General features: G+C 42.3%; 1 protein-coding gene across 10 annotated transcripts in view; it reads right to left on the bottom strand.

Annotated features, from left to right (window-relative positions):
* Positions 1 to 1,057: 1,057 nt before the first annotated feature.
* rap1gap2b (RAP1 GTPase activating protein 2b) overlaps positions 1,058 to 11,830 on the bottom strand; it is a 71,104-nt gene continuing 60,331 nt past the window's right edge. For 8 of the 10 annotated variants that reach the window (XM_071337453.1, XM_071337454.1, XM_071337456.1 and 5 more), the window contains 11 exons: positions 5,222 to 5,377; positions 4,715 to 4,786; positions 4,471 to 4,557; positions 4,084 to 4,227; positions 3,844 to 3,951; positions 3,544 to 3,644; positions 3,147 to 3,251; positions 2,880 to 3,000; positions 2,648 to 2,750; positions 2,446 to 2,516; positions 1,058 to 2,079 (listed from right to left, as the gene is read on the bottom strand). In XM_071337453.1, the coding sequence (XP_071193554.1) occupies positions 2,023 to 2,079; positions 2,446 to 2,516; positions 2,648 to 2,750; positions 2,880 to 3,000; positions 3,147 to 3,251; positions 3,544 to 3,644; positions 3,844 to 3,951; positions 4,084 to 4,227; positions 4,471 to 4,557; positions 4,715 to 4,786; positions 5,222 to 5,377 (1,125 nt within the window). In that variant the 3' untranslated portion in view covers positions 1,058 to 2,022. Of the gene's footprint in view, positions 2,080 to 2,182; positions 2,226 to 2,445; positions 2,517 to 2,647; positions 2,751 to 2,879; positions 3,001 to 3,146; positions 3,252 to 3,543; positions 3,645 to 3,843; positions 3,952 to 4,083; positions 4,228 to 4,470; positions 4,558 to 4,714; positions 4,787 to 5,221; positions 5,378 to 11,830 lie in introns of all 10 variants that reach the window. The other 2 variants (XM_071337462.1, XM_071337455.1) reach the window with 1 other exon arrangement.

The raw sequence follows: 11,830 nt of genomic DNA, 5'->3' as shown, positions 1-11,830 counted from the left end.
TCTTTTTGCTTTTCTTTCAAAAACAAGGACATTTCTAAGTGACTACAAACTTTTGAACAGTAGTGTATATGTGCAACATGATTACACGGCACATTTATATCAATATCACTTACTAGGAATTATTCACAACAGTGTGTCAGTTTAGTGCAAACATATACCCAGTAAACATGTCCACATTGGCAAGATGTGGGCCCAATGGGAGCAAAAATATTGGCCTCATGTAGGCTGCCAATATTAGGCCAATGCTCCTTTGCTCATCGTCTCAACGTTGGCCCCAAAGGCATTTGTGCAGAGTGGGCAGCCCATATCTGGTAAAGGCAGCACTCACGTTGCCTGAAATAAGCCCATCTTTTACCAGGAAACATGCCCACATTGGCATGATGTGGAAACAATGCGGAGAGGAAGTTTTCACCACTATTTCAATGTCCTTTCTTGTCCTAGAGAGGAAATGCATGTTTAGATTCCACCTCCGAAGAATGACGAAGGCGACTTATACATATTCACAAATTGGGTGTGGGAATTTCCACATAGAGTTTAATACAGCTAATATGTTATCTGTATTCAAAAGATTAGCCAGCTGGCTCTATGACTGGTTCTGGAGCTGGATTTGTCATACGCATAGATTTTGGGAAAACTTTTCCACAGATCGCTCGCTCGGATGCTTTCTCCGGTTCGATACATTTCATCCAATTCACAAGAGGCTGAAGTTATGAAACACAGAGAGACAAAAGACAAATAATTGTGTATGTATTTTTCTTTTTTCCTTGGTACATTTTTTGGGGAAGCCTGGATTCTCTTGTCATCAATGAATACATGCTACTGGCTTGGTGTGGACTGGCCTGTGTTGGGCTGACGTGGGATTGCTGTGGGCTAGTCCATGTTGGGCTGGTGTGGGCCTGGTGTGGGCTAGCCCGTTCCCACCTTGCCAACCGAATACCCACATGGGGCCAATAGAGGGATGTTTGCTGGGTACATTTTTCTTTTTCTTTGATTTTGAATTGTCATTTTCTCTTTTGCATGGATGATTGTTTCAGACAGAGAAATAGAACAATTAGAACAGAATCAGGAATCACTTTATTCCTTCTGAACAATAATATAAATGGAACACGCAACAATTTCAACGATTTTACTGAGTTTCAGTTCATATAAGGAAATCAGTTAATTGAAATAAATGAATTAGGCCCTAAATCTATGACTTCACATGACTGGAAATACAGATATGCATCTGTTGGTCACAGACACTTAAAAAAAAGGTAGGGGCGTGGATTAGAAAACCAGTCAGTAACTAGTGTGACCACCATTTGCCTCATGCAGTGCAACATCTCCTTCGCGTAGAGTTGATCAGGCTGTAGAATGTTGTTCCACTGATTGTCCATGGCTGTGCGAAGTTGCTGAATATTGGTGGGAACTGGAGAAAACTGTCGTACATGTAGATCCAGAGCATCCCAAACATGCTCAATGGGTGACATGCCTGGTGAGTATGCAAGCAATTGGAAGAACAAGGTGCACATGAAATGATCATGCTGTTTAATCAGCTTCTTGATATGCCACAGCTGTCAGGTGGATAGATTATCTTGGCAAAGGAGAAATGCTCAGTAACAGGGATGTAAACAAATTTGAGCACAACATTTTAGAGAAATAATATTTTTGTGTGTATCGTTCTGGGACCTTATTTCTTGCTAATGAAACATGGGACCAACACTTTACATGTTGCATTTATATATTTGCATTTATATACTTAGTGATGTTGAATTGAATCTATGCCTTACAGTTATGTTTGGTATTGAATGCAGTTTAGTTGCTGACAAGGACCCATGTCAGAACCACTCATAGAATTTTGATCAGTGTTCAGGAAACAACCACACAGACAGCTGAATATGAAAGGACCGTTACCCACTAGGCAGAGCACAGCTTTGCCTGGGCCTAAAACTTCCACTGTAGTGTGTGTACCGAATCATCCATCTTGAGCCATTTCTCTTCTTTCATCCTCTTCCTCAGGTTGGAGGGGCCTTCTCTCTCTTGTTATTTCTCTCCACCCATCCCTAATGTACTGCCCTTCATACCTCCATCCCATTTGAACTGAGAAAGTGGGAAAAAGAGAAACAGTTCCAACCACAAAATGAGAAACAACAGAGTGAGAAACAAATTAACACACATTTCAATTCACAACAGCCTCCCTCACCTGTTTTATCTCTCTCTCATCCCACATCTCTCACCTAGTGTCCCTGTTAGAAAGACAGGAGGGGCTGGTGACACACACAGGTTCTCTTTCTAACACACACACACACACACACACACACACACACACACACACACACACACACACACACACACACACACACACACACACACACACACACACACACACACACACACACACACACACACACACACACACACACACACACACACACACACACACACACACACACACACAATACTTACTGCTGCAGAGTGACTCAATTTATCAAAACGGAACTTCAAGTTGGATCTAGGAGAACTCTTATTCTTTAACTCTAGATTGAAAAGAGAAACAAAACAAGCATTTACAAACAAACATTTCCTCTGTTGTAATAACTAAGAAATATTTACGTTAAGTTAGAAAAGTATGATTATTAAAAGCACAGGAAGCTGTTGTCGTGGTTACCTGTGGGGCTGCGACACATAATGACAGGGGTCCCTGAACTCTGACCTTCAACAGTGAGGGAGGGGCTGTGAACAGAAGGGAACACTGAGGGTGCCAGGGTGTTCTAGAGAAAGACATGGGGAGGGATGGAGAGATGTAGAGAAAGGATAAAGTGAGAAATACACTACACATACACACATTCTCATTCTCTTTGAAGCACGCACATTCACTCAAACAAACAGGTCCCACTCACAGGGTCAGTGTCGGTGGCCTCTCCCTCTCCTGCTGCACTGCTGAAGCTACTTGTACTAGATGAGGAGCATGAGACGTTAGTCCTACTGGCACTGCACTCATTCAACTTTACACTGATGGGCCTAGGGGGGGTGTAAGAGAGACGTTAGTCCTACTGCGCCCCTTTAACTTTACCCTGCTGGGCCTAGAGAGAGAGAGAGAGAGAGAGAGAGAGAGAGAGAGAGAGAGAGAGAGAGGGATCCAATTTGGGGCAAACACACGCACACACCTTTCCTTAAGGGAGGCCTCTGGAGAGCTGGGGTTAGAGAGGGTTTCTGACCTCACTTCCTGCGTGGGGTGGCCAGTATCAAAGCTTCTCTGGTCACTATGGAGACTGTAAAGGACAAAAGCGGCACTATCATGTACTAAATATTTTTTATCTTAATTGATTTAACAGAGTCCCATTGAAACCAAGGTCTCTTTTGCTAGAGAGCCCTGCGTCGTACAATTACATAACAAATTTCAAATAGGAAATACATCAGAAATACAAACACAAACAAAAAAACAGTAATGAAAAACTATTCCAGTCCTCAATGAACACTCTGAACTGCCCGAAAGGCACCAACACATTCATTACATCTATAGATGTGATCTACATCCATAGTTTCTGTGTGTCTGTGTCCTACCTGCGATGATTGTGGTTATGTCTCTCTGTCTGACTGTCTATACTGAGCAGACGAGGGAAAAGACCAGAGCGACGTTTCACTGGAGACTTAACATTAGTTGCCTGAGAGAGAGGAGTACGGAAGAAGTAGGGAAAAGAAAGCAGAATGGGTGAGAAGTTGTAACAGCATTTTATCAACTATAAGACTCACTGTCCCCCTGTCCTCGCCTTTTTAACCACCTATCATCCCCACTCCCCCCTACTCTCTCCCACCTCCTGACCCCTGCCTTCACTTCTAACCCCCCCCCCCCCCTCCCCTCACATCAGAGCTGCTGTGGAGCAGAACTCCTCCACTCAGACTGGTGGACAGGCCACCTCCTCCACCCTTTGCCATCATCTCCATGGAGACACTCCTTCCTCGCATCGCCCTCTGAGAGAGAGAGAGAAAATGTATTCTTGTTCACTCATTAATGAATGCCTTTTTGAGTTAAAATATGTGGAGGTAGGAGAGAGGGAAACATGAAAAGAGAGAGATAGTTGTGTGTGTGTGTGTGTGTCTGACCTTGATGGACTCCAGCAGTCCTCCGTGGCCGTGTCCATTCTCCGCCCGCTCCTCCTCGGGGCCGATGCCCACTCCCAGCATGCGCTGTGTGTGTCTGTGCAGCTCGTCATGTAGACCGTCGAGCAGGGCCGCCCGCGTCCGCTCCTACACACACGCAAGTAATATAAACCCCATAAAATGCACTTAAATATGTTATACATTTGACCTGAGGTAAAATCTTGACCTTGTGGTCTTTGACTTGAGAGACCATTCAAGACCACATAAACATAGTTTTGGCTTGGGTCTGGGGTTGTCCTCCTAGGTTTAGGTGGGTCTGAGACTCCCTCTGTAGTACGCAATGTGCTTACCATACAATATAATCATTAAAATAACTTATTTATTACCCACCTCCAGCCTGGCGAATCTGTCACTCTTGTAGCAGGCATTCTCTGCATTGATCAACTTAGTAAGAAGATACTCTCTAAACTCTGGACCCTGGAAGGAGAGAGAGGGCGAGAGAAGAAAAAACAGACAAATGTAACAAATGGGCTCAAAGCCCAGAGCAATTATTCATGAATAGGTAAAAGCTGAAATCTATTTGAATTCTTTCAGAATAGACAATGTTTCCTAAATCTCTTCAGGCTGCTCTCACCTTTTTAAACACTGCTGGACTGGGGAGGGGCGGGCCAAATGAAGGTACACCCTCTCGGGCCGTGACTGACACCTGTCAATCATAACCATAATGACCAGAGTTGTCGTCGTGTGCGTGTGTATGTTAGGTTAGAGAAAGGGTAGACAACTTGATTCAGCCATGGGCTGATTTTTGTCGGAGCAGATGGTCGGGGAGCCAGAACATAATTATAATAAACTGTACAATGCAAATTGACCAAAACTTAGACCAAAAAGAAATTGTATTTGAAAATAACAATAATTTCATACAATCACGTCTCTTTTTTTATTTGTGGGAATACTTGGGAACAGATTTCCAAAATTATACAAATGTTTTGTTGAATTCCTGGTGATTTTACAAAACACCCCCCCCACCCAAAAAAATCTACGTTATTATATATTTTTTTACAAAAACATATTTTGGGTGCCCAAAAATATTACTTGCGGTGTTGCCGACCCCTGGGTTAGAGTGTGTGTGTTTGTTCAGTACCTTGTAGGTGGTTTGTTGGGTACAGGGGTTGTCCACCTGCACCAGTATGAAGGCATGGAGGAAGTTTGAGGCAATCATGTCTGCTACGAAGGGTGTGGCCTCTTCCTGGAACACCACTCCTACGATGTCATTTCCTATGTGTCGCTTCCTCTGGAGCTGTGGGGGCGGGGTTACTTTCTATTTCATCAAAAGTTACGAACCAATGTTTTGGTAGCAAGCTACTACCTTTGTCAGGGTTTCTTTCAAATACTTATTTCGATGTATCACATGTGGGGGTTAGCTAGGAACTCCTACTCTCTCAGAAATACCTATTAAAAGTGTCTGTTGGAGACCGGTGACCCTCACTTCCATTAAAGGAGCCACTCTCCCGCCCTCTGGTTATTCTCACTTCTCTTTGTCACAAAGAGTGTCGCTCACCATTCTAGCTCTCCTAATATTGACTGGATACCCGTTGCCTGCTTAATCTTCTCACATGCAAACCGCGAAGGATATTGCTGCCAAGCGTAGGTCTTCAGACCCTGTCGAGAGGGCGTAGGTGTTTTTTTGTGGAGCAAAACTTTTTTGTGCAAGATACTACGCTGTGTACAGACCCCCCTGCGCACTCAATGTCATCAAGATACATAGAGTTTCCTTGTAGGCCTATTTGGCGGGGAAGCTGTGAAGCGAGCTGTAAGCCTATTTCCTGTTTCTGAGTCTTTTATTAAAGAATGTGAAACAATATAGTCTGTTAGCTGCTTTTTATTAAGTCATGTAGCTGTTTTTTATATGGCCTAAAGTAAATGTGTTCACATGGGCAGAATATTATCTATAGGCTGTAGTATACCTGAAATAGTCATGTAGCTGTTTTTATATGGCCTAAAGTAAATGTGTTCACATGGACAGAATATTATCCATAGGCTATAGTATACCTGCATTTTGATCAGTTATGAAAATAAAACAGTTAATGTGGAAAAAATGATTTTGATATTAGAGACAAAATATTATCTTTGTCACATGACCATATAAATCAAAACATTGTGATTTTAGAGAGACAATGTAAAAATAATCTATGATTAAGGGGACTACAGTGAATCTGTTACTGGGCTCTCACCATCATCATTAGGCTATTCACATAATTAAAATGAATTCAAGTCACATGCACAATGCTCCGGGAGAAAAAAAGTGTTCTGATTGTATAACATTTAAAAATGTTGCTTGGAAAACACAACTCTCCTCTCTGTTGTCATAGATGGAGAGAGGATGTTCTCAGCTTTCTGTAGGTCTACTTTTTATTTCTCAACTCAAATGTTGAGCTTAATATCAACTATTTTACAGAGAAGATAATGCGCATTGGTCATTACGAGTGCATAGGACTAATAGGGCGGTAGGATACATTTAACAGTTTTTTTTACATTAAATGTTCTGTTAGATTAAAACAATTCCATATGTTAGCATGATGGAGAAAATGTTAATGGGCTGGTACCACCAACTGAAAAACGATGTCTGAAATTGTTAGTCTGGAGCCTGCTACAAGGGGAATGTCCTCTGTATGGACAAGTTTTAATATTGTAGTGGACAAAGATGAGAAGAACATTGATTCGGCCAAATGCAGGCTACTGTGCAACTCGCTATTCAGGTAGGATGCAATTTTGGAACTTTTATTTATTTATTTGTTAATATTTTTAAATCACTTGTTTTATAATTATTGTTATTGTATATCATTGCTATTTTTGTAGGCCTATTTATTAACCTATTTAATCTAGTTATTTAAATATGCATAAAGTGTTTTGCTTCATTCTGTTGAGACATTTTTGTTGGTTAAATTAAGTTTGATCTGTCTTTTTAATTGTGCTCCATATTTAGATTAAGATTGGTTATAAGTAGGGGAGACTGGGGATGGTTGTAACATGGGATAGTTGTAACACTCAATATTTCTAATCAGGAACAAGCTTGAATCATGTGACTCACTGTTCACATGCTCAATTTAGTCCTCAACCCTCATGTGAAGAAGTAAGACCCTGTGATAGGCTTTGATAGATTTTGAGGTAAGAAAGAAAATGTTTTGACCAAATTTTTGTGAAGGCATCATCTGCTTTGTAGTTAGATTCACTAAACATGTGAGGTTAATAACCAGTGTGTATATATACACTGAGTATAAAAAAATGAAGAACACCTGCTCTTTCCATGACATAGACTGACCAGGTGAATAAAGGTGAAATCCTACATCACAGCCACTGACAAAGCATATGCCTGCAATCCTTACATTGTAGCACAGCAGGAGAGAGTGGCTTCAGCACTGTACTGTAGCAATTCAGAGATCGATTTATAGCCATTAATCTAAAATAATTTAAAACAAAAACACTTTGTCATATACAGACAATATTAATATGAAATGAAAGGCTAGTTCCTAGTGAGTTCAGGAAGCCAAGCTAGAGCTATGTGAAACATTCATAGTGGTAGCGGCAGACATTTTATAATATTTGGAATGCATAAAAATCATTCACTTGAGTTTTTGTCCTCAAAAGTGACTGCACCTGTCACACCCTGATCTGTTTCACCTGTCTTTGTGCTTGACTCCACCCCATTCGAGGTGTCGCCCATCTTCCTCATTATCCCCAGTGTATTTATACCTGTGTTCTCTGTTTGTCTGTTGCCAGTTCATCTTGTCTTGTCAAGCTTACCAGCGTGCTTTTCCGTGCGCCTGCTTTCCTAGTCTCTGTTTTTCTAGTCCTCCCGGTTCCGACCCGTTCTGCCTGCCCTGACACTGAGCCCTCCTGCCTGACCATTCAGCCTGTCTTGACCTCGAGCCTGCCTACCCCCACTGTACCTTTCGGACTCTGACCTGATTAATGAACTTCTGTCTGTCCCCGACCTGCCCATTGCCTGCCCCTTGTATTTCAATAAATATCAGAGACTCAAACCATCTGCCTCCGGTGTCTGCATCTGGGTCTCGCCCTGTCTCATTATAACACCTCAGCAATTTATAACTATTTTTGAGATTAAGTTGAGATTTGAACCTCCAACATTTGAATTTGAGTTGAGGAAGAATGCTTTAGGACTACCAGAGTTACTGCTATAAGCAAACAATATAATGCTTATCTTTATAACAAATATTCTGATAGAAAATTAACTATTTAGCCTCCTCCTGTACGCCTATATCTGTATAGCAGACGCAGTAGCCTATCTGACATATCTATCTCTGTCTCTGGGCTAAGCCATAGCTTCTCTTCATTTATATTCATTTTTTTGTATTAATATCATAGAAAACAATAGGTTTTGCAAATGCTACACATCGAAACACAAGGAATTGTTTTTTTGTAATTGTAGGCTGTTTTTAAGGACACAAATGTGGCTCGTTTGGCGAACATCCCTCGTTTATTGATGGCGCTGGCTGTGTGGGTGGACGCCCTAATGGATTACACACCCAGTGCATATTGATGACCAGTAAATGTCTCAAATGTCCAAAACATTTAAATCTTCTTGGTCACTAGTACGGAAACCTTGCTGTGCAGGTCAGTCATATTTCAGTCTCCAATTTTCAAATAGAAAAAAAATGCAGACAATTGACAATTTGGTCACTTTCCAAATTGGTGCCGATCACTAGTAGCCTAATAACACTCCTCTAAACTATGGCGAGATATTCAATGTTGCTGAGACACATCATGTTTGAGACCCTCAAGGGAATTGGCCCGAGTAAGCCGCTATGCAGAATATCTAATCCAGTTACTCCCAAAGGGCTGTCTACTATTACGAGGAGATACAAGCTTCAGTTCTCTATGAAATCACCCTTTCTCTACAGGGTTCTACTTTCAATAGCCAACGGTGACTTAACTAAAGTCTCCGCCATGCAGCAGAAGTGTAACATCCGCAAGTTGGTGCATTTTTTGTGTGTTTTTGTCGTGGAGATGTGATAATGGAATTTATATGCTTAAATTAATGATTAGAATATTCCACCCTGAAACCATATAAGTGTTTGAAATTGATTAGAATCATAAAATTATATTCTGATGATGTGTGTAGTTTTAGTCAGAATTAGGTTAAAACAATGTATCTGTATAGAGGAAAAACCCAGACTGTCTGAGCAAGGCGTAGCTCAAGATTTGAACTTGTATGGGGGGTGGGCGAAGAAAGATACCGAGAACAGTTAGACTGTGTTTGAACCCACCTGGCAGGAACTGAGAAAACTTAGGAGGACAGAGAGGATTTCTCAATGTTTCCCTAATCTTGGGGGAATGAAACTGCCGGCTTGGTAGTGATAAACAGTGGATACAACTCACCTACTGTTCGTGTGTATGTATGTGCGTATGATATCTACTGTTTGTGTGGAAGTATGTGCGCCGCTATAAAATGGATGTCTTTGTATTGTGGACTTCAGAGCGCTCTCGTGAATAAACATGTGACTATTGTAGGCTGGGCCTCTGTCTGTTTTCATTTCAACCAGTATTTTAGAAATTCTGGGTTGCAGACTGAGTAGTTAATTGAAGTTCAGTTTATGAACATTGAGAACATAATTCTCTTAACAAGATGGTACGTTCCTACACTCCCTTTTCCATGGTCCTATGCTCCTTGCAGGATATTAAGGTCATTTTTCCGCTTTCTCGGCCTGCCGAGGCACCGACAGTGGCCGTCCGAATACCCATACTGGGCTCCCCTGATTTAAATAAAAGTACAAAAAAAGTATAATACTTGTTTCGATGTATCGATGTATCATAGGATTTGGCCAACTCCTGTATCATAAAACATGCTCTCTGAAGCCAGGGTATTCCCAACATCAGCAACCCTCAGATGTTCCATAAGTAAGAAGTACTTACCGAGAAAGTGTAGAGACACATTGAGTACTATTTAAACCATTTCACATACTATACAACTGTTAGTATAGCATGTGGAATTTTGAAAATAGTATTCTAAATGTGTCATCGAATGTGCGATTTCATTGACTCCCGCCATTTGTTCATTTTGGTACAGCGCGTCAATTATTCTGATTGTCAGCTGCTGTCAAAGTTCAGAAAAGACGAGTGAATTCTACTAGATAAAACACAGAAATGAGTATGCAGTTTAAGTATGTAGTATGCTAGAATGGGTATTCTAGCATACTAGAAGCCGGGGACTTTAATGCAGGGAAACTAAAATCCGTTTAACCACATTTCTATCAGCATGTTAAATGTACAACCAGAGGGAAAAAAACTCTGGACCACCTCTACTGCACACACAGAGACTCATACAAAGCTCTCCCTCGCCCTCCATTTTGCAAATCTGACCATAATTATATCCTCCTGCTTACGAGTCAAAATCTAAGCAGGAAGCACTAATGACTAGATCAATACAAAAGTGTTCAGATGAAGCAGATGCTAAGCTACAGGACTGTTTCGCTAGCACGGACTAGAATATGTTCCGGGATTCCTCCGATGGCATTGAGGAGTACACCACATCAGTCATTGGCTTCATCAAGAAGTGCATCGATGATGTTGTCCGCACAGTGACCGTACGTACATACCCCAACCAGAAGACATGGATTACAGGCAACATCCGCACTGAGCTAAAGGCTAGAGCTGCCGCTTCCAAGGAGAGGGACTCGAACCCGGAAGCTTATAAGAAACCCCGCTATACCCTCCGGCGAACCATCAAAAAGGGAATAACGTCAATACATCGTACTACACCGGCTCTGATGCTCGTCGGATGTGGCAGGGCTTGCAAAGGGAAGCACAGCTACAAGACTACAAAGGGAAGCACAGCCGAGAGTTGCCAGTGACACGAGCCTACCAGATGAGCTAAACTATTTCTATGGTCGCTTCGAGGCAAATAACACTGAAACATGCATGAGAGCACCAGCTCTTCCGGAAGACTGTGTGATCACTCTCTCCGCAGCCGATGTGAGTAAACAGGTCAACATTCACAAGGCTGCAGGGCCAGACGGATTACCAGGACGTGTACTGCGAGCATGCGCTGACCAACTGGCAAGTGACTTCACTGACATTTTCAACCTCTCCCTGTCCGAGTCTGTAATACCAACATGTTTTAAGCAGACCACCATGGTGCCTGTGCCCAAGAACACTAAGGTAACCTGCCTAAATTACTACTGACCCGTAGCACTCACGTCTGTAGCCATGAAGTGCTTTGAAAGGCTGGTCATGGCTCACATCAACACCATCATCCCAGAAACCCTAGAACCACTCCAATTTGCAAACTGCCCCAACAGATCCACAGATGATGCAATCTCTATTGCACTCCAAACTTCCCTTTCCCACCTGGACAAAAGGAACACCTATGTGAGAATGCTATTCATTGACTACAGCTCAGCGTTCAACACCATAGTGCCCTCAAAGTTCATCAATAAGCTAAGGATCCTGGGACTAAACACCTCCCTCTGCAACTGGATCCTGGACATCCTGACAGGCTGCCCCCAGGTGGTAAGGGTAGGTAACAACATATCCGCCACTTTGAGCCTCAACACAGGGTCCCCTCAGGAGTGCGTGCTCAGTCCCCTCCTGTACTCCCTGTTCACTCATGACTGCACGGCCAGGCATGACTCCAACACCATCATTAAGTTTGCCGATGACACAACAGTGGTAGGCCTGAACACCGACAACAACGAGACAGCCTATAGGGAGGAGGTCAGAGACCTTTCCTTGT

The sequence above is a fragment of the Salvelinus alpinus genome, chromosome 13 (assembly GCF_045679555.1).
Source record: "Salvelinus alpinus chromosome 13, SLU_Salpinus.1, whole genome shotgun sequence".
In the NCBI taxonomy this organism is placed as follows: domain Eukaryota; kingdom Metazoa; phylum Chordata; class Actinopteri; order Salmoniformes; family Salmonidae; genus Salvelinus; species Salvelinus alpinus.
The sequence above is the reverse complement of the archived record's forward strand: the minus strand, read 5'-3'. Positions and strand labels throughout refer to the sequence as shown.